Source organism: Lagenorhynchus albirostris, chromosome 2 (genome assembly GCF_949774975.1).
Source record: "Lagenorhynchus albirostris chromosome 2, mLagAlb1.1, whole genome shotgun sequence".
Taxonomy (NCBI): Eukaryota; Metazoa; Chordata; class Mammalia; order Artiodactyla; family Delphinidae; genus Lagenorhynchus; species Lagenorhynchus albirostris.
The window spans coordinates 125,759,125-125,780,405 of record NC_083096.1 but is presented as its reverse complement, the minus strand read 5'-3'; the positions used below and the strand labels follow the sequence as shown (position 1 = coordinate 125,780,405).

Sequence of the window (21,281 nt, the reverse complement as noted above, 5' to 3'; positions counted from 1 at the left end):
GTTAACAAAAAAGTAGTGTGTATTGTGCTATTTTTTTTTTACTCTAGAAACTTAACCATTTGTAGAGAAAAAGGATACAGATTTTCACACATTGAAGTTTCATTCTGACATAAAATTAATGATAAATAATCATAGAAATCAAGCTTTATATTTTAGCGAACATAAATACTTTCAACAAACTCAGGTGGTGTATCAGGGAGACATTTTCTGGGTGTTTTTGTGTGTTTTCTGTCTTGCAAAAGAGTGTGTTCTAATGCATGGATGTTTCTCTGCAGGAGTTATTCCTGATGAGACTAAGGCTTTGTCTCTGTTGGCACCAGCTAACGCAGTGGCAGGTCTTCTGCCTGGTGGTGGACTCCTGCCTACTCCTAACCCACTTACCCAGGTATTAGTTCTGTTGAATTCTTAAAGAATGGAAATATATTTGTGCTTTTTGAGTGCTGTTGTGATTCTGGTTCGTATACTGTTATCACGTGGTCAGAGCATTGTAGAAGGCTGTAGTATTGTAATCAGAAATATTAAAGTGGTAGTTTGCGTTTTAAGAACATTCTGAGAATTGTAAATATCTTGTATCGTTTTGTCACTGGCTCTCAAAATAGCCCGTAAGTCAGGAGGCATAAGATTTCTGTTACACATGTTGTTTAAAATAGTATGTTCATTTGAACTACAAAAGAAAATTAAGGTGAAGTTCAGACTTTTTTTTTTTTTCTTCATGCGCTGTTATCTTGCTCTTGGGCTTTAAATTAAGTAGGTGGCTTAAAATAAAGATGAATTCAAAGATCTGGGTAATTTGTAGATGCCTTTGATGTACAAAATTGTGTATTAACTAAACCATTTTTATAATAGTACAGTTGAACCTCGAACAATATGAGTTTGAACTGTTTGGTCCATTTATATATATATATATATAAAAATATAAGGATTTTTTTCTACTAATACATATTATAGTACTGCATGATCCAAGTATGTGGACCAGCAGATATGGAGGGCTCACTGTAAAGTTACAGGTGTATTTTCGACTGCATGAGGAGTCAGCACCCCTAGCCCCCATGTTGTTCAAGGATCAACTGTATTAACAGTGTTTTAACTCAGTAAACAGTTACAGTGCAGGAAGTTTGGTAACTTATTTTTACTAGATAATAATGAAACTAGGAGAAATTTCAGCACAGTGCTTGTAGAGAAGGTCAGCGGCCTCCAAAGTTATAAGATTTTGCATGGTTTGTGTGCATAAACTGACTAATCAGAATTATGTCAGGCAGGAGACAGAACCATACCGTAATTCGAAGGAGAAAAGTTTTAGTATAAGGAATTACTAATTAGTAACAGGAGATTACTAAGGGAACTCTAATGAGTACCAGAATCGCAGGTATAGGAAGCAACCTCTACTTCTAAGCTAAGGAAGAAAACACAAGAAAGAAACACATGTAGGTGAGGGGGCGCATCTTCCCCCTCAAGGCTAAGATTCAGACCTCCTTCAAAAAGTTAGATACAGTAGAAAGTTCTCTGGAGTACCACGGAACTTGCTAGGAAACTGCCTAAGAGGATGGCACTGAAACTCACTGAGGTGAAGGCCACTGAGTGTCCCATGTGGCACTGCAATAAGAATCAGAAAGGAGACAAAAGAACTATAAAGAATCCCTTCCACAGTCAGTGCCCTTCCAGCTCCCCCTAAAAGTAAAGCTTAACATCGTGCCAGCTGTCAAAGGAGAAATGCTTATAAGGGTGCTGCCTTCAGTATCACGCAGTAGGACAACAAACAATGGATTTGGAGCTAAGAAGCAGTAAATATTTATAAATGGCACAAGAATGCATTTTTTCTAAATTCTGATTTTAGAGATAAATGTGCTGTGATGAGTGAAAAATGAGGCCATCATGTTATAGCAGGGGTAGGCAAGCTATAGCTCTTGGGCCAGACCCCCGTTATCTGTTAATTTTTATTGGAACACAATTATGGCCACTTATTTATGTATTGTCTCTGACTGTTTTTGATCTACAACGGCATAGTTAAGTAGTTGCACTGGAGTCCGCACAGCCTACAGACTTAAACTAGTTATTATCTGGCCTTTAGAGGAAATAAAAATTGACGCACTCCCCCAACCCCCACAGTATAAGAAACAGAAACAAGATTTTAAATAAATAAAATTTGAAATTTCACAGATTGGCGCTGTTCCATTGGCTGCTTTGGGAGCTCCTACTCTTGATCCTGCCCTTGCTGCACTTGGGCTTCCTGGAGCAAACTTGAACTCTCAGGTATAACTTAATACCCTTCAACTCTGAACTCATTTTTGTAATTAAAAAAATTACTTCATTAAATGTTACTTTGAATTTCAAGAGCAGGAGTTAACTGACTTATATATTGTAGTAATTTTTTCTTAATGTAAACTTGTTAATGAGAGATTTAAAAGGTCACTGCATTATTGGCCCCTTGCCCATCAAAGAATTTCTCATTTGATAAAGTTCAAAGTAGATGAGTTTCACGGGAAGCCAACACCACATCAATATGTTATGAAGTCAAAATAAAGTTATGAAATGATAGGAATGTGTGTTCATAATTTATTCTCTTGTCATCTACTCACTTGGAAATTTTTGTTTTCCCTCATTGCGATTTGGCTAAACTTTTTCCTGAAGTCCTTTATGGAATTCTTTTGATTATTATACTGACTAAGCACTTTGAGTTTTGTTTTACATGTTTCCTTAAAATGTTACTTTCCCTTAGAAAGTCTTAAAATAAGGAGGAGGTGATTATTCTGTAAAATCTGGACTGTTCAGCTTCATAATTTCATTATTTACCTGATAAAGCAGCTCTGGGTATCCAGTACTACAGTCACTAATGTCACCTGTTTACTTTTTTAATGTTGTGACTAGAAAACTTAATATGACATATTTGGCTGGCATTATATTTCTATTGGTCATTGTTGTGCTTGGGATATGTTAGTTTCTGTAGGTTTGCCAGATTGTTCTAGGACATTTCAACATACTAAAAAAATTAAAATAGTAATCATTTATTGTTCTGTGTGTTCTCATTGCTATTTTTTTTGTTTTTCCAGTCTCTTGCAGCAGATCAGTTGCTGAAACTTATGAGTACTGTTGATCCCAAGTAAGGATTTTTTTCTTCTGTTTCCATTGGTGATAGAGATATACTAATATCTAGAGAACAGGTATTTTATTTTTGATAGCTAAAAGAAAGTTTTCTCAAGGCATGCAATATGTAATCCTGTTTTCTAGAAACAAGGAGAAAAAATCCAGAGGTAAGCCCATCTATAAAGGGTTTTGTTTTGGAATAATTATTGGTCTTTGAAAATCATTGTAAATAGGTTAAACCAGGATGACAAGTAAAGAGCTGAGTGTTGTCTTTAGTTGATTCATTTAAAAAATTACACTGACTACTACTATACTCAGAAAGGGAGACACTATTTAACTATAGTAAGCATGTGCATCCAACTAAAGGAAGTACAGAGGTGCTATGGGAACTTATTACAAGGAGGAGAACTTAGTTCAAAGATCAGAGAGGCTAAGCCCTAGGGCAAGGGTCCCCAAACCCCAGGCTGCGGCCCATACCGGTCCACAGCAGCCTGTTAGGAACCGGAGGTGAGTGGCAGGTGAGCGAGTGAAGCTTCATCTGCTGCTCCCCATCACTCGCATTACGCCTGGACCATCCCCCCACACACACATACCCCTGTCCGTCCATGGAAAAATTGTCTTCCACAGAACTGGTCCCTGGGGCCAGGAAGGTTGGGGACCACTGCCCTAGGGGATGAATAAGAGGAAGACAGAAGTGAGGGAAACACTAGCCCAGAGTAAAGGAGTAATACATGTCACATAATAATAGTCAACATCTTTTTAGGGGCTTTGAAAAGTTTTCTTCATGCTGTAACTTATATTTCCTACTTGATATATCACAAATTCATGAGATATTTTCATTGGTAATTTCTTAGTATATCAAATCTGAGCTTAATGCTCCTTCTTCTTAACTTGGTGAAAGTCACTGTCAATAAGTGGGAGAGCATGTGGGGGAGGCAGGACAGACTCATTTGATTATAGTAGTTAGTGGCATTTTTTTCTTAAAAATTACCAGATAAAATCCAAGTGTCTACCACCCTGCTTATAAAAATATCACTAACACAGTTTTTAGGGGCTTCCCTGGTGGTGCAGTGGTTGAGAGTCTGCCTGCCAATGCAGGGGACACTGGTTCGTGCCCCGGTCTGGGAGGATCCCACATGCCGCAGAGCGGCTGGGCCCATGAGCCATGGCCACTGAGCCTGCGTGTCCGGAGCCTGTGCTCCGCAATGGGAGAGGCCACAACAGTGAGAGGCCCGCCTACTGCAAAAAAAACCAAACACTAATACAGTTTCTAAAAACTCCCTGTGTACTCATTCTTGTTTACATTTCCCACTCTACCCACAAATAACTACCAGCCTCAACTTGGTGTCTACGGTATTTTTTATAAACCCTTAAGGTGTATCTTTAGCCTTTCTATTCAGGAATTTCGTAAGTAATTTTGGTGTGCCATTGGCTTCTGCCTCAGTTTCTCCCCATCTTCGAGCTTAAAAGTAATTATCTTCCCCAACAAAATTATGATTTAGAAAGTTTTTAAATCATATTAAGGAAGATTCTGTTAATCAAAAATCTTTAGCATCAGCATATTCCCATGTACTAACATTTGCCAAAATGTGTATAGAAAGTTCATGGATGTTGAGCAAAATTAAATAGATTTTTTTTTCTTATTCCACATATCTCTGAGTCTTTTAAAATGCAGGTGCCATTGTAAATATCCAAAGCTTACTATACTATATATATATATTACATATAATTTTATCAAAATTGTGGAGTTCTCCCCCTTTTTTTCAAGGAGTATCTTACTAAAATGAAGATAGGAACATGTGTTTATTTGAAATGCTGTTGTACATTTTTAAATATTTCAGATGCAATTCTTGGTTCTGTTCCAGGTTGAATCATGTAGCTGCTGGTCTTGTTTCACCAAGTCTGAAATCAGATACCTCTAGTAAAGAAATAGAGGAAGCCATGAAGAGAGTACGAGAAGCACAGTCCCTAATTTCTGCTGCTATAGAACCAGGTAAAATAGGTTTATGCAATTATGTTTGGAAATTAGTTGAATAATACTTCAGTCATTTTTTAAATTTTATTTCCCATATTTTGATAAAAGATCATTTAGTGCAGTGATTCTCATTTGGGAGTGGGTGGGTGGTATGGGTAAGAGTTGTTACCCAGGCATATTTGGAAATATCTGGAGACACTTAGTTGTCATGCTGGTACCAGCTGCATCCGGTAGGCAGAGGGCCAGGGGTATACTAAACATCCTACAGTGTACAAGCACCTCCCACTCGCTAAACAAAGAATTCCTCATTAGGAAACATTAGTGCCTAGGATTACCTAATGCTTCGTGTGATATTTTGGTGGTTTTTAATTTATGAGGTTTTTTTTTTTGGTGGTTTTTTAATCATTTATGTTTGCTTAATATTGGTAGCCTAATTGATTTCAGTCTTTTATTTGACCAAGAAAACCTACTAAAGATCTTCTGTTTATGCCATTTGTTTAAAGAAAAGCAAATGCATTATTCTTTGCAGATTGTCTTTTTGAGATAAAATGAATGGTTGTCCCATTGTTTTCCTGCATGTTTTTTTTTTTTTTTTTTTTTGCGGCACGCGGGCCTCTCACTGTTGTGGCCTCTCCCGTTGCGGAGCACAGGCTCCGGACGCGCAGGCTCAGCGGCCATGGCTCACGGGCCCAGCGGCTCCGCGGCATGTGGGATCTTCCCGGACCAGGGCACGAACCTGTGTCCCCTGCATCGGCAGGCGGACTCTCAACCACTGCGCCACCAGGGAAGCCCGGCTTCCTGCATGTATTTTGATCTTTGGTCCTGATTTTTTTTTCCCATTAAAAACAATGTTTTATTTATTTTTTCACTCTATTTCTTAATAAATGGGATGGTTTTTATTATATATAGTATTAGGCAAATAATTGTTAAGTATAATGGATAAATTAATACCAGATGCTTTATGTGTATTATCTCATTTAATCAACAAATTATTAAACAATTAGCCCAAGGTCACATGGCAAGCAGTAGGAAATTTTGATAGACAACTGGACCTGTACGACTCCAAAGCCAGAACACCATTTCTGTTTTCATTGAAAACTCATAACTGAAATGACTAAAATTGGTTTCTTTATGAATTTTTTTTTTGCCCCAAGATTTTTGTTAATTTATTAATAATGACATTCACAATAAATTGAATCCTATTAATGAAATGATCTAAATGTAAAAGAGGAACTCAGTCTCACTTTGATAGTCCATATACGAAGAATGCAATGGCTGGATTTCTCTTTCATTATGTCCTAAGTTAAAGGAGTAAGTTAAGGAGTTTATGTGTTATTTTAAAACTAGGAAATGATGACAGATGTTTCTAGCTCTGCTCTCTGCACTTACACAGTTGAAAATGAGTGAGGAAGAAGAAGGACAGACAGATTAAAAAAAGAGCTAGATTAGTAAAATCCAGTTCTGTCCCAGCAGTATAGTGAAAAGAGTTAATGAATGAGACACTTCTTAGGAAAGGAGCATAGAGCTAAGTGATGAATGAAAGAAGGAACATTTTGCTGGACCAACAATTTTAAATGTTTATATTTTTATTGTAAACGTATTTTTTAAACATATTTTACACTTAAGTACTGGTTGGGGAGATGCTATTAATACATAAACATGTAAAGATTAGAGTTTTAATCTGGGTGAATGGTAGCTATATTTGGGGAAGTAGAACCTAGGAATGGAAAAAGGGACTCATGATTTAGAATCTCTAAAGGGTAAAGAATGAGAAAGGTAATGATTTTCATAGATTGTTTTATGGATGACACTTGACAGCCTCCTAAGTCTGGCAAATGAAATAGTCAAAGGAACCTTTAGCTGCCTGAATTTAAGAATTTTGTATTAAAGCTGAAAATTAAGGTAATAAATTCTAAGAATAACTCCTGAATGGGAATAATCTTCCTGCTTGACGATGTCTAAAGCCAAATTCCTTTTCTTTTAAATCCAGATAAGAAGGAAGAAAAACGAAGGCACTCGAGATCAAGATCACGTTCTAGGAGGAGGAGGACTCCCTCATCTTCTAGGCACAGGTTATTAGATTGATTGCTTTTTGGTAGTAAGTTGTAGCTTAGACAAAGATAATTTCTCTATCACATCTGCTTATCTCTTAACCTAATTAGCTCCTGGTTAAAGTGGTTTTGGTAACTACTGCTATTAGCAGAGTATGAGAATAAGTGTTCACACATATATAAATGGAGAAAAGACATGGATGATTGATACTTTAAAACCCCCCAAAATCCAGGCTTAGGAGGAAGCCACTGGGATTTGAGCACTAAAATGAATTAGTACTATGGAAAGAACACTGGACTTGAAACTTTTAACTTGAATTCTAGTTCTGACTTTTCACCGGACTCCTGAGAGTTTGAACATGGAATGTCATCATGCAGCCTGCAGATTACCATCTAAAGCTTGAATATTTGCAGATGACAACTTGTTACCTTTTATGAGATTGTTCTTTGTATTATTGGACAAACCACATGATAGTACCAATTATTCTTTATCCTACCTAGAGTAAGACTAGGCAATTTAAAAGAACCAGTGTATTTTTTTTTTCACATGACATTCCTGTATAAGTTTGTAAGGGTCTCTCTAGCCCAGTGGCTCTCAAACTTGCTGGTATTAAGACCTCTATACTTGTAGAAAATTTGAGTACTCCGATGAGCTTTTGTTTATGTGGGTTATATCTATCAGTGTTGGCCGTAATAAAATTTGAAACCATCATCTGAAATAACAGTAGTAAACCCATTTGTATTAACTTAGCTTTGAAACAAAACTTTTCCAGAAAAATTAAAAGAATCGCTTTGTTTTAAACCTTTGCAAATCTCTTTAACCTTTGGCTTACTAGAAGACGTGTACAGGATTCTGCATTCAACTTATTGCAATATATTTTAGTTAATATATGTGGAAAATCTTACACAAATATATAGTGAGAAGAGGGAAAAGTAATTTTATAGTCTTTTCAGGTAATTGGGAATAGTATTCTTTGATATAATACCAGACTTAACAAGAGTACTTTCTTAAAAGGTAGCAGTAATATGGAATCTGAAACCATAATAGTGAACCTTTTATATTTTGCTACTTTAAAATCTGTTGATCTTTCTTACACCTTGATGGATCTTTTTCCCAGGCATGCTTTTGTACAGTTATGCATTGGTGGTTTGGAAAATGATTGATTTATTGCATTATGCAAGTTTTCAAATGTTGACACATTTTGTTACACAAGATCAAAAAATGACTTGGTAATATCGCCACACATCTCATCGGTAAACCCTTTTAAAGTGTTAGGAAGCTGTCAGGTTTCACAATGGTGTGTTCAGGTTTTCCAAAATTTAATTTTCTCTTGAAAGCTCAAATTTTATTATTGGCAACAAATTTGTTTTCCTTGGAATGATAAACCTTACTCATTTTCCATGAAAGTGTTCTACCAAATACCCAAGTCTGAACAACCATGGTTTGTCACTTGTTCTTTCAGGTAAAGATGATGTTTCATGGCAAAAGCAATTAGGTGAGCTCACACTCAATCACACAGGTGTCTTCCTTGACACAGTCATTGAACTATAAAGTATCAGAAGTGATTTATGCATACTGCCCATTTTGTTGCACAGAATATTGCTGAAGGGACTAGATTTAATATTACTAGTCAATAATATTATTCTAATATTACTCAAGGGACTAGATTTAATAAATTTAATAGTTTTTACTGGCTTTATCAAAGACATCCTTAGGCAGGGTTTCTTTTTTTTTCTTTCTTTTTACTGCAAGTGCATACTACAAATGCCAGTGAAGAATACAGTAGATAATAGGGAGGTTCAGTTGCCACTACCTTGATTTGTAATAAGGAGATGCCAGCACTTGTACACCACCATTGCTTTTGCACTATTAGTGCAAATGTCACAGTGGAAAAGGCAAAAAATATCTTGTTATTATTTTGGGGAAAAAAAAAATTGATGGACCCCATAACATTGTTCAGTCATTTCTTAGACTGTGTCTTAGTCCATTCGGCTGCTATAACAATACCATAGACTGGGTGGCTTATAAACAATAGAAATTTACTTCTCACAGTGTTGGAAGCTGGGAAGTTCAAGATCAAGGTGTCAGCAAATTTGGTGTCTGGTGAGGACCTGCTTCCTCATTTATAGTTTGCTGTCTCTTCACTGTGTCCTCACATAGGGGAATGGACCAAGGGGTCTTCTGAGACTTCTTTCATATGGGCATTAATCCTATTCATGAAAGCTGCACCTTCATAACGTAGTCACCTCCCAAAGGCCGCTACCTCATAATGTCATAACATTGGGTATTCGGTTTTGCATAAGAATTTTGGGAGGACACATTCAGTCTGTAGCAGAATGTTACAGGGTAGTTTTGTCTGGTGTGTCTGTCACCCAGCCCATCTCATTCTTAAAGATGTCTTTCAAAAACCAAATCTAGAACATGTCACAGCTCTATGAAACCTTTAGAAGCTCCTTATTGTCTTAATAAGTTGACACATAAAACCTTAGAATGGTGTTCAAGGATCTTTACTATTCATCTTGGTTTAATCTTTCTACACTTGTCAATTGCCACTCCAGAATAGCTAACCTCATTATTATATTTGTTATGGTGATCTGTGATTAGTGATCTTTGATGTTGTTACTATTGCAAAAAGATTACGGCTCACTGAAAGCTCAGGTAATGTTTAGCAATCTTTAGCCACGTTTTTAATTAAATTACGTACACTGTTTTTTAGACATAATGCTATTGCACACTTCACAGACTACAGTATAGTATAAACATAACTTTTATATGCACTGGGAAACCAGAAATTCATTGTGACTCACTTTTTTGTGATACTAAGTTTATTGCAGTGATCTGGGAACAAACTCATAGTATCTCTGAGCTGTGCCTGTACTTAGAATCCTAACCTTCCAGAACTGGTGCTCTCATAGCTTAGTTTAACACTTAAAAAGACTTAAAAAGGAGAACCTATATCTTTTTCCTTTGTACATAACAGGGACATGCTAAGGCTTTCAAATACTAATTTTAATTATGACCAATGGGAAATAACAGTGAAACATTTATTTCCCTGAACAAAGTGCTTTTGAACACTTGTAGTAATGCCTCATAACAGAAAGATAAAGATTATGAGTTGTTGTATTTTTAGCATCTTGGTATATAAAATGACCATTACGTTCAATAAGCTTTTTACGTATTTAGATACATAATACGATAATTTTTATTTTTCTGATTTTTAAAAGCTTATGTAAACTGTGTTGAAGTGGCTCTGCAGTGCAATGCTGTTGAAAAATAACTGTTTCAGCACCTTATAATAAATTGATTGATGTAATACCTCTGCTTATTAGACTTTTTAAACTATTTTATATATTTTTTTTAATTATTAAAAGTTAGATTTAAATAGTCATATGTGACTAGTGGCTACTGTATTGAACAACTCAGTTCTACCTTTACACAGACTTAGTTAAGTTTCAACTAATAATACAACAATTTTTTTTCTTTTGTAAGTGACTTCTTTTTTCCATGAAAAGTAAGAAAAAATATGGAACGCTTCACGAATTTGCGTGTCATCCTTGCGCAGGGGCCATGCTAATCTTTATCGTTCCAATTTTAGTATATGTGCTGCCGAAGCGAGCACTATTTTATATTATTAATCACTTTGTTTAGAAGGAAACCTACAACAATGTACTTACGATATTTTCCTGCAACTATGTTTTTTTCTATATACATTAGAGGTAGGATAAATGTGTAACCGTTTTGCTAAGATGATTGTTGACTTAAATTTTTGTTAAAGCCAGAATTCTCAAAATATGAATAATACTTAATTCTAATAGCATCAATTTCGGTTTTCCAGAATTTTAAAAAATTCTTAATAAGAAAGTGATGGTTCTGATATTTTATAGGGTCAATATTTCACTCAAAATATATTAGTAGTACCGTTTACTAGTCAGACACTGTAGTCGTTGCTCAAGGGTACAGTGGTATAGACATAATATACCACTTGTCCTTATGGAGCTTAGAAAAAGGTAGGTAAGCATTACATGAAAATTTCCTAGGATATAGACATGTTATTGAGAGGGATTGCTTTAGTAGATAGTTTCAAATATGGTCAAAAGTAAGAAATGAGCAAAATATAAAGTTATTGAATTCGATGAGACACTGCTACTGATGGGTTTTGAAACAGCTGCTCTAGAGAATGATGGCAGTACTATGTTAGCACATTAGTAAGAGAAGAGGGAGTCAGTATATAATACATGTGTCTACAGTAAGGCACTGAGCTGGGCTTTATAATTTCAACTATTCTGTGATGGAGGTGCTGTTTTTCTTTGCTGAAGTAATAGGCTCAAAGAGGTTAAATAATGAATGCTCTCAGTTAACTGGCTTATAAATGAGATTTGAACACATATCTTCTACATTACGAAAATGTCCGTCCTTTGGCACTTTGAAAAAGTAAAAGCAAAAAGTTTAAATTGTATTTGAAGTTTTCCATGAAAAGAGGTTGAATGGTCCACTAGAAATTAAATGACCAAGTCTAAGCAAAGAACTGCAATTTATTTTCAATTATTCTTAAAATAGAAAGGAATAAAATAGGAAGGAGGATCAAAGAACATCAAAAGGTTAATTGCACTTAACCTTTTAGAGAAAGTATGGGGAGCAGGGTGGTATGCAGTAGGCACAGGGAGAAACATCTCTTACGTGGCAGGAAAGAGATGATGATGTAATGTTGAGGACACTTAAGAGTAGAAAAGGCAGTTTGTACTGAGTTGTATATATCTGTATCATGCTTGCATTACTTGGATTTCTCTTAAACTGCAAATCGAAGAAGTGGAATATATTTCAGAGAACAACAACTGGAAATCATAGAAGGCAACACCCTATATGGTTTCCATTTTTAAAATGGGAATAATAATGGTACATACTTTATTAGGTTTATTATGAAGGTAAGTGACTTAGTATTTGTAAAGCATGTAGTGGGCATAAATAAGTATTCAATAAGTAGTAAATGGGTTTAACTTGCAATAGTGAGGAATCAAATAAGGTGTACTTGCAAAAATGCTATGTAATTGTGAAATGATGCAAATGAGTCAGATATTTTTTGTTTTTCTTCATTCTCTAGCAGTATTTTTAAGTTTGGAGTTGTAGTTTCAATGGGCAAAGTAGGATTGGTTTGACAGGTTGAGCAAAAGATTAAAAGGTGAGGAATTCCAGGGGTTAAAAGGTATTTACTAATTTCTAGGATATCAAAGATGTTGTTGTGTAGAGTAAATAAATAATGGCAGGAAATTACCCTCACTGATGGCTAGTCCACATGTCTGAATCTTTTGTCTGATGCTTCTATGAAATAGAAACAGAGCTAGTCTTTTTCCATTTACATACATGTGTTTGCTTCCTTTTACATTATAAGGCGGTCAAGAAGCAGATCAAGAAGGCGATCACATTCTAAGTCAAGGAGTAGACGACGATCCAAAAGTCCAAGACGGAGAAGATCTCATTCCAGAGAGAGGGGTAGAAGGTCAAGGAGCACATCAAAAAATAGGTACAGTAAAAAACTATTAACAAACACTGAGTGGGAAGACAAATTTTAGAGTTCCCAACACCCCCAAATATTGCTGCTTTAATGACAAGAGGTTATGATAGGAGATGGGAAGAAACTGTTGGAGGAGGTTGACATTGTTTTCTTGTGCTCCTTCATAAACTTGAGATTTCTATTTACAGCTGAAGGCCTAGATAAAATTTCTTTGTAGTAAAAATTCTTAGCTGTTTCTACTGCCTTTTTTCATTTCCTCTTTTCTATTCAACCATTACTAAGGATGTAGTGTTACCAGCCACATCTCTTGGTATGCCAAAGAGTTTATGGCAGACAATCATGCCTTCCTAATTCATCTTTATATACCTCATTGTGAGCACCTTTGTAAATATGAATTCAGTATTGCTATATTCCAGAGACTGAACCATACTTAACAGGCTTATCCCATGGTTTGGGGACCAGTAGAGAATTAAAGTGAGGATTCATTAAAAAACAGACATCCCCACCTTAACATTGTATTTCAACTTAAACATGCATTCAATAATTTGTTTTTTCATATAGGGCCACACTGTTTGAAATTAGGCCTAGTCTTGAATAATACATACCAAATCACTTTCTTTTCATTTAAACCACCTTTAAAAGTGTTGAGAACTCTGTTACTTGGAAATATCTGGATTTTTTCCCCCCATTTTTAGTTGTCACACAATACAATTTCACAACACTTAATTTTTAACAAATGTCCTTTATCTCTTTCTAAAATATTTGCCTTAATTTTCTAGAAGCAGCCCTATATTTTATACTACTTTACCCATTTATATATTTAATTATGTAATTAAAATAGTAAGGATCACAGGGAGGGGGCAACAAAATTTATTCTTGGTAAGCATATAACTCAAGTGGGGACAGAGGTTCTGGGATAGCTTTACTGAGTGTTCAGCCTCTAACGAGGCTTTTACTCATGTTTTACAGTTAGTCATCTTTTAATTCAATCAGTCAAACAAACAAGCTTACTTAATGAAACATCTCTTATACAAAGCAATTAGGCATTCCTTTCCTCAAGGAACTTTCTTTATACTAGGAGAGAGGTGAATGTAATTACAAAGGAAGGGACATTGTTAGGGATGTCGGAAGAGATTTATTGAGAGGTGACTCTTGAGTATTGAATTCTGATAGATTTGACTGGACTCGGGGGGCATGGTTTCAGGTAGAGGATGTTTACAAAGTTAGCATGAATTCTTGAAATAGCAAGTATTTTGGTATAGAAGGACCAGGAAATGAGGTCAGGAAAGTTAAGGAGACAGATCACCATAGAAGGCTTTTTTGTTCACACTAAGGAGTTTGCGGCTGATCCAGGAGGCAACAGGAATGAATTGAAAAGTGATGAGCAGGGAATTAATATTTTCAAGTTTGTACTTCGAAAGATTTCTGATAGGGGGTATAGCATCAATTTGTGGAAAACATGACTGGGGCCCCTTAAGGGACTATTAAAGTAATCTAGGAATTCGATGATAAAGACTCGAATGAATAGAGAGGATAACTAATGGAGCAGGATGAGCAACAATGGGAGGGAATGAAGCACAGGATATAGGGTGGGACTAGCCTAGAACAACCGAAGAGATACTTTAATCTCTAAAACTGTAGAACAGTTGAAAATAGGTGTGTGTTTATAAGAATATAAGGGACATATATATATTATAAATATGTATATATTTTACCTTTTGCCTAGAATCTTGGGGCGAAAAAATGCTGTGGGGAATAAAAGTAAACGTAGAAGAATCTGTAGAAAGATTTCAGAGTTGAGGCCTGGTTGTAGTACCACTCCATTTTGATTTTTTTTTTCTAAAAGCATTGAATAGCCCAGAATATATAGCAGCTGGGAAAAAGTTACAAGGTTGGCTTCATCCATGAAGAGGTTACATCGGGTGTGTGCTTTGAAAGAAAAACTTACAATAGCGATGGGGTTTTGGCCTGTCAGTAGAGGATTTAGAGCCAGGGTCGGTTGGCAAACTGCTACTTACTTAGCTGAGAGAAAAACAGAGTGTTGAAGAGCCTAGAGAAAATTATTTAAACTATTACCGTTTATCGCCAGACACACTAAGAAACTGGCCAACATCCTTGTTTTCTTGCCACATACTCTGCTTTGCTCTTGGAGAGAAGTTTTATGTGGAATACCAGGAAAATAGGATTTTTAAAATTTGTTTACCACAAATACGCCGCTTGAGTTACTATTATTTTTAAGTTTGTAAGTTTGTATAATAACATTAAGTTTGTATAATAAAAGTTTGTAAGTTTGTATAATGACAATAAAGAATAACATTAGATTTCACTGTACATCTGTTTTTATTTGTAGTTTGATAGAAATATATATTAGTTGAACCTTCCAATACATTCATAAATTGTTTTCATTTATTAGAGACAAAAAGAAAGAAGACAAAGAAAAGAAACGTTCCAAAACACCACCAAAAAGTTACAGCACAGCCAGACGTTCCAGAAGTGCAAGCAGGTAGGGTGGCATTATGAATTCTCGGCATTTTTTTAAGCGTTCATTTTTTATTTTTATTTTTTTACATCTCTATTGGAGTATAATTGCTTTACAATGGTGTGTTAGTTTCTGCTTTATAAGAAAGTGAATCAGTTATACTTATACATATGTCCCCATATCTCTTCCCTCCCACCCTCCCTATCCCACCCCTCTAGGTGGTCACAAAGCACCGAGCTGATCTCCCTGTGCTATGCGGCTGCTTCCCACTAGCTATCTATTTTACGTTTGGTGGTGTATATATGTCCATGCCACTCTCTCACTTTGTCACAGCTTACCCTTCCCCCTCCCCATATCCTCAAGTCCATTCTCTACTAGGTCTGTGTCTTTATTCCTGTCTTACTCCTAGGTTCTTCATGACATTTTTTTTTCTTAAATTCCATATATATGTATTAGCATACGGTATTTGTCTTTCTCTTTCTGACTTAACTTTACTCTGTATGACAGACTGTAGGTCCATCCACCTCATTACAAATAGTTCAACTTCGTTTCTTTTATGGCTGAGTAATATTCCATTGTATATATGTGCCACATCTTCTTTATCCATTCATCCGATGATGGGCACTTAGGTTGTTTCCATCTCCGGGCTATTGTAAATAGAGCTGCAATGAACATTTTGGTACATGACTCTTTTTGAATTATGGTTTTCTCAGGGTATATGCCCAGTAGTGGGATTTCTGGGTCATATGGTAGTTCTATTTGTAGTTTTTTAAGGAACCGCCATACTGTTCTCCATAGTGGCTGAAGCAATTCACATTCCCACCAGCAGTGCAAGAGTGTTCCCTTTTCTCCACACCCTCTCCAGCATTTATTGTTTCTAGATTTTTTGATGATGGCCATTCTGACTGGTGTGAGATGATATCTCATTGTAGTTTTGATTTGCATTTCTCTAATGATTAATGATGTTGAGCATTCTTTCATGTGTTTGTTGGCAGTCTGTATATCTTCTTTGGAGAAATGTCTATTTAGGTCCTCTGCCTATTTTTGGATTGGGTTGTTTGATTTTTTTGTTATTGAGCAGCTGGTAAATTTTGGAGATTAATCCTTTGTCAGTTGCTTCATTTGCAAATATTTTCTCCCATTCTGAGGGTTGTCTTTTTGTCTTGTTTATGGTTTCCTTTGCTGTGCAAAAGCTTTGAAGTTTCATTAGGTCCCATTTGTTTATTTTTGTTTTTATTTCCATTTGTCTAGGAGGTGGGTCAGAAAGGATCTTGCTGTGATTTATGTCATAGAGTGTTCTGCCTATGTTTTCCTCTAAGAGTTTGATAGTTTCTGGCCTTACATTTAGGTCTTTAATCCATTTTGAGCTTATTTTTGTGTATGGTGTTAGGGAGTGATCTAAGCTCATACTTTTACATGTAGCTGTCCAGTTTTCCCAGCACCACTTATTGAAGAGGCTGTCCTTTCTCCACTGTACATTCCTGCCTCCTTTATCAAAGATAAGGTGACCGTATGTGCCTGGGTTTATCTCTGGACTTTCTACCCTGTTCCATTGATCTATATTTCTGTTTATGTGCCCATACCATACTGCCTTGATTACTGTAGCTTTGTAGTATAGTCTGAAGTCAGGGAGCCTGATTCCTCCAGCTCCGTTTTTTTGTTCTCAAGATTGCTTTGGCTACTCGGGGTCTTTTGTGTTTCCATACAAATTGTGAAATTTTTTGTTCTATTCTGTGAAAAATGCCAGTGGTAGTCTGATAGGGACTGCATTGAATTTGTAGATTGCTTTGGGTAGTAGAGTCATTTTCACAATGTTGATTCTTCCAATCCAAGAACATGGTATATCTCTCTATCTGTTTGTATCATCTTTAATTTCTTTCATCAGTGTCTTATAATTTTCTGCATACAGGTCTTTTGTTTCCTTAGGTAGGTTTATTCCAAGATATTTTATTCTTTTTGTTGCAATAGTAAATGGGAGTGTTTTCTTGATTTCACTTTCAGATTTTTCATCATTAGTGTATAGGAATGCCAGAGATTTCTGTGCATTACTTTTGTATCCTGCTACTTTACCGAATTCATTGATTAGCTCTAGTAGTTTTCTGGTAGCATCTTTAGGATTCTCTATGTATAGTATCATGTCATCTACTAACAGTGACAGCTTTGCTGCTTCTTTCTAATTTGGATTCCTTTTACTTCCTTTTCTTCTCTGATTGCTGTGGCTAAAACTTCCAAAACTATGTTAAAGAAGAGTGGTGAGAGTGGGCAACCTTGTCTTGTTCCTGATCTTAGTAGAAATGGTTTCAGTTTTTCACCATTGAGGATGATGTTGGCTGTGGGTTTGTCATATATGGTCTTTATTATGTTGAGGAAAGTTCCCTCTATACCTACTTCCTGGAGGGTCTTTATCATAAATGGGTGTTGAATTTTGTCAAAAGCTTTCATCTGCATCTGTTGAGATGACCATGTAGTTTTTCTCCTTCAATTTGTTAATATGGTGTATCACATTGATTGATTTGCTTATATTGAAGAATCCTTGCATTCCTGGAATTAACCCCACTTGATCAGGGTGTATGATCCTCTTAATGTGCTGTTGGATTCTGTTTGCTGGTATTTTGTTGAGGATTTTTGCATCTATGTTCATCAGTGATATTGTCTTGTAGTTTTCTTTCTTTGTGACATCTTTGTCTGGTTTTGGTATCAGGGTGATGGTGGCCTTGTAGAATGAGTTTGGGAGTGTTTCTCTCTCTGCTATATTTTGGAAGAGTTTGAGAAGGATAGGTGTTAGCTCTTCTCTAAATGTTTGATAGAATTCGCCTGTGAAGCCATCTGGTCCTGGGCTTTTGTTTGTTGGAAGATTTTTAATCACAGTATCAATTTCAGTGCTTGTGAATGGTCTGTTCATATTTTCTATTTCTTCCTGATTCAGTCTTGGCAGGTTGTGCATTTCTAAGAATTTGTCCATTTCTTCCAGGTTGTCCATTTTTTTGGCATAGAGTTGCTTGTAGTAGACTCTCATGATCTTTTGTATTTCTGCAGTGTCAGTTGTTACTTCTCCTTTTTCATTTCTAATTCTATTGATTTGAGTCTTCTCCCTTTTTTCTTGATTAGTGTGGCTAATGGTTTATCAATTTTGTTTATCTTCTCAAAGAACCATCTTTTAGTTTTGTTGATCTTTGGCTATTGTTTCCTTCATTTCTTTTTCATTTATTTCTGATCTGATCTTTATGATTTCTCTCCTTCTGCTAAATTTGGGGTTTTCTTGTTCTTCTTTCTCTAATTGCTTTAGGTGCAAGGTTAGGTTGTTTATTCGAGATGTTTCCTGTTTCCTAAGGTAGGATTGTATTGCTATAAACTTCCCTCTTAGAACTGCTTTTGCTGCATCCCATAGGTTTTGGGTCATCGTGTCCCCATTGTCATTTGTTTTTAGGTATTTTTTGGTTCCTCTTTTATTTCTTCAGTGATCACTTCATTATTAAGTAGTGTATTGTGTAGCCTCCATGTGTTTGTATTTTTTACAGATCTTTTCCTGTAATTGATATCTAGCTTCATAGCATTGTGGTCGGAAAAGATACTTGATACAATTTCAGTTTTCTTAAATTTACCAAGGCTTGATTTGTGACCCAAGATATGATCTGTCCTGGAGAGTGTTCCATGAGCACTTGAGAAGAATGTGTATTCTGTTGTTTTTGGATGGAATGTCCTATAAATATCAATTAAGTCCATCTTGTTTAATGTATCATTTAAAGCTTGTGTTTCCTTATTTATTTTCATTTTGGATGATCTGTCCATTGGTGAAAGTGGGGTGTTAAAGTCCCCTACTATGAATGTGTTACTGTTGATTTCCCCTTTTATGGCTGTTAGTATTTGCCTTATATATTGAGGTGCTCCTATGTTGGGTGCATAAATATTTACAATTGTTATATCTTCTTCTTGGATTGATCCCTTGATCATTATATAGTGTCCTTCCTTGTCTCTTGTAACATTCTTTATTTTAAAGTCTATTTTGAATGATATGAGAATTGCTACTCCAGCTTTCTTTTGGTTTCCATTTGCATGGAATATCTTTTTCCATCCCCTTACTTTCCATCTGTTTGTGTCTCTAGGTCTGAAGTGGGTCTCTTGTAGACAGCATATGTATGGGTCTTGTTTTTATATCCATTCAGCCAGTCTGTGTCTTTTGGTGAGAGCATTTAATCCATTTACATTTAAGGTAATTATCAATATTTATGTTCCTGTTCCCATTTTCTTAATTGTTTTGGGTTTGTTATTGTAGGTGTCTTCCTTCTGATTTGTTTCTTGCCTAGAGAAGATCCTTTAGCAGTTGTTGTAAAGCTGGTTTGGTGGTTGCTTGTCTGTAAAGGTTTTAATTTCTCCATCAAATCTGAATGAGATCCTTGCTGGGTAATCTTGGTTGTAGGTTTTTCTCCTTCATCACTTTAAATATGTCCTGCCAGTCCCTTCTGGCTTGCAGAGTTTCTGCTGAAAGATCAGCTGTTAACCTTATGGGGATTCCCTTGTGTGTTATTTGTTTTTCACTTGCTGCTTTTAATATGTTTTCTTTGTATTTAATTTTTGACAGTTTGATTAATATGTGTCTTGGCCTGTTTCTCCTTGGATTTATTCTGTATGGGACTCTGTGCTTCCTGGACTTGATTAACTATTTCCTTTCCCAAATTAGGGAAGTTTTCAACTATAATCTCTTCAAATATTTTATCAAGCCCTTTCATTTTCTCTTCTTCTGGAACCGCTATAATTCGAATGTTGGTGTGTTTAATGTTGTCCCAGAGGTCTCTGAGGCTGTCCTCAGTTCTTGTTATTCTTTTTTCTTTATTCTGCTCTGCAGCAGTTATTTCCACTATTCTATCTTCCAGGTCACTTATCCATTCCTCTGCCTCAGTTATTCTTCTGTTGATCCCTTCTAGAGTATTTTTAATTTCATTTATTGTGTTGTTCATCGTTGCTTGTTTCATCTTTAGTTCTTCTAGGTCCTTGTTAAATGTTTCTTGCATTTTGTCTATTCTGTTTCCAAGATTTTGGATCATCTTTACTATCATTTTGAATTCTTTTTCAGGTAGACTGCCTATTTCCTCTTCATTTGTTAGGTCTGATGGAGTTTTATCTTGCTCCTTCATCTGCTATGTGTTTTTCTGTCTTCTCATTTTGCTTATCTTACTGTGTTTGGGGTCTCCTTTTTGCAGGCTGCAGGTTCGTAGCTCCCATTGTTTTTGGTGTCTGTCTCCAGTGGCTAAGGCTGGTTCAGTGGGTTGTGTAGGCTTCCTGTTGGAGGGGACTAGTGCCTGTGTTCTGGTGGATGAGGCTGGATCTTGTCTTTCTGGTGGGCAGATCCACGTCTGGTGGTGTGTTTTGGGGTGTCTGTGGACTTACTATGATTTTAGGCAACCTCTCTGCTAATGGATGGGGCTGTGTTTCTGCCTTGCTAGTTATTTGGCATAGGGTGTCCAGCACTGTAGCTTGCTGGTCATTGAGTGAAGCTGATGTTGGTGTTGAGATGGAGATCTCTTGGAGATTTTTGCCGTTTGATTTTACGTGGAGCTGGGAGGTGTCTTGTGGACCAGTGTCCTGAAGTTGGCTCTCTTACCTCAGAGGCACAGCACTGACTCCTGGCTGCAGCACCAAGAGCCTTTCATCCACCCGGCTCTGAATAAAAGGGAGAAAAAGGAGAAAGAAAGAAAGAGGATAAAAGAAATTAAAATAAAATAAGGTAAAATTAAAAAGTCATTAAAATTAAAAAATAATAAGAAAAAAATTTTTTAAGTAAAAAAAGACAGATAGACCCCTAGGACAAATGGTGAAAGCAAAGCTATACAGAGAAAACCTCACACAGAAGCATACACATACACACTCACAAAAAGAGGAAAAGGGGGAAAAAAATAAATTTTGCTTTCAAAGTCCACCTCCTCAATTTGGGATGATTCGTTGTCTATTCATGTATTCCACAGATGCAGGGTACATCAAGTTGATTGTGGAGCTTTAATCCGCTGTTCCTGAGGCTGCTGGGAGAGATTTCCCTTTCTCTTCTTTGTTTGCACAGCTCCCGTAGTTCAGCTTTGGATTTGGGCCCACCTCCGCGTGTAGGTTACTGGAGGGCGTCTCTTCTTCGCTCAGACAGGACAGGGTTAAAGGATCCGCTGATCTGGGGGCTCTGGCTCACTCGGGCCTGGGGG

At 36.3% G+C, this 21,281-nt stretch overlaps 1 protein-coding gene and 1 non-coding gene across 9 annotated transcripts in view; one reads left to right on the top strand and one right to left on the bottom strand.

The window, feature by feature from the left end:
- SRSF11 (serine and arginine rich splicing factor 11) overlaps window positions 1-21,281 on the top strand; it is a 54,397-nt gene that overhangs the window by 23,271 nt on the left and 9,845 nt on the right. For 7 of the 8 annotated variants that reach the window (XM_060139760.1, XM_060139763.1, XM_060139759.1 and 4 more), the window contains 7 exons: window positions 276-385; window positions 2,158-2,250; window positions 3,048-3,097; window positions 4,947-5,074; window positions 7,047-7,128; window positions 12,495-12,626; window positions 15,031-15,120. In XM_060139760.1, the coding sequence (XP_059995743.1) occupies window positions 276-385; window positions 2,158-2,250; window positions 3,048-3,097; window positions 4,947-5,074; window positions 7,047-7,128; window positions 12,495-12,626; window positions 15,031-15,120 (685 nt within the window). Of the gene's footprint in view, window positions 1-10; window positions 386-2,157; window positions 2,251-3,047; window positions 3,098-4,946; window positions 5,075-7,046; window positions 7,129-12,494; window positions 12,627-15,030; window positions 15,121-21,281 lie in introns of those variants that run through there. The other variant, XM_060139765.1, reaches the window with a different exon arrangement.
- On the bottom strand, window positions 10,626-10,727 carry LOC132516505 (U6 spliceosomal RNA). The gene has a single exon (XR_009539339.1). It is a non-coding gene; the product is annotated as a U6 spliceosomal RNA (small nuclear RNA).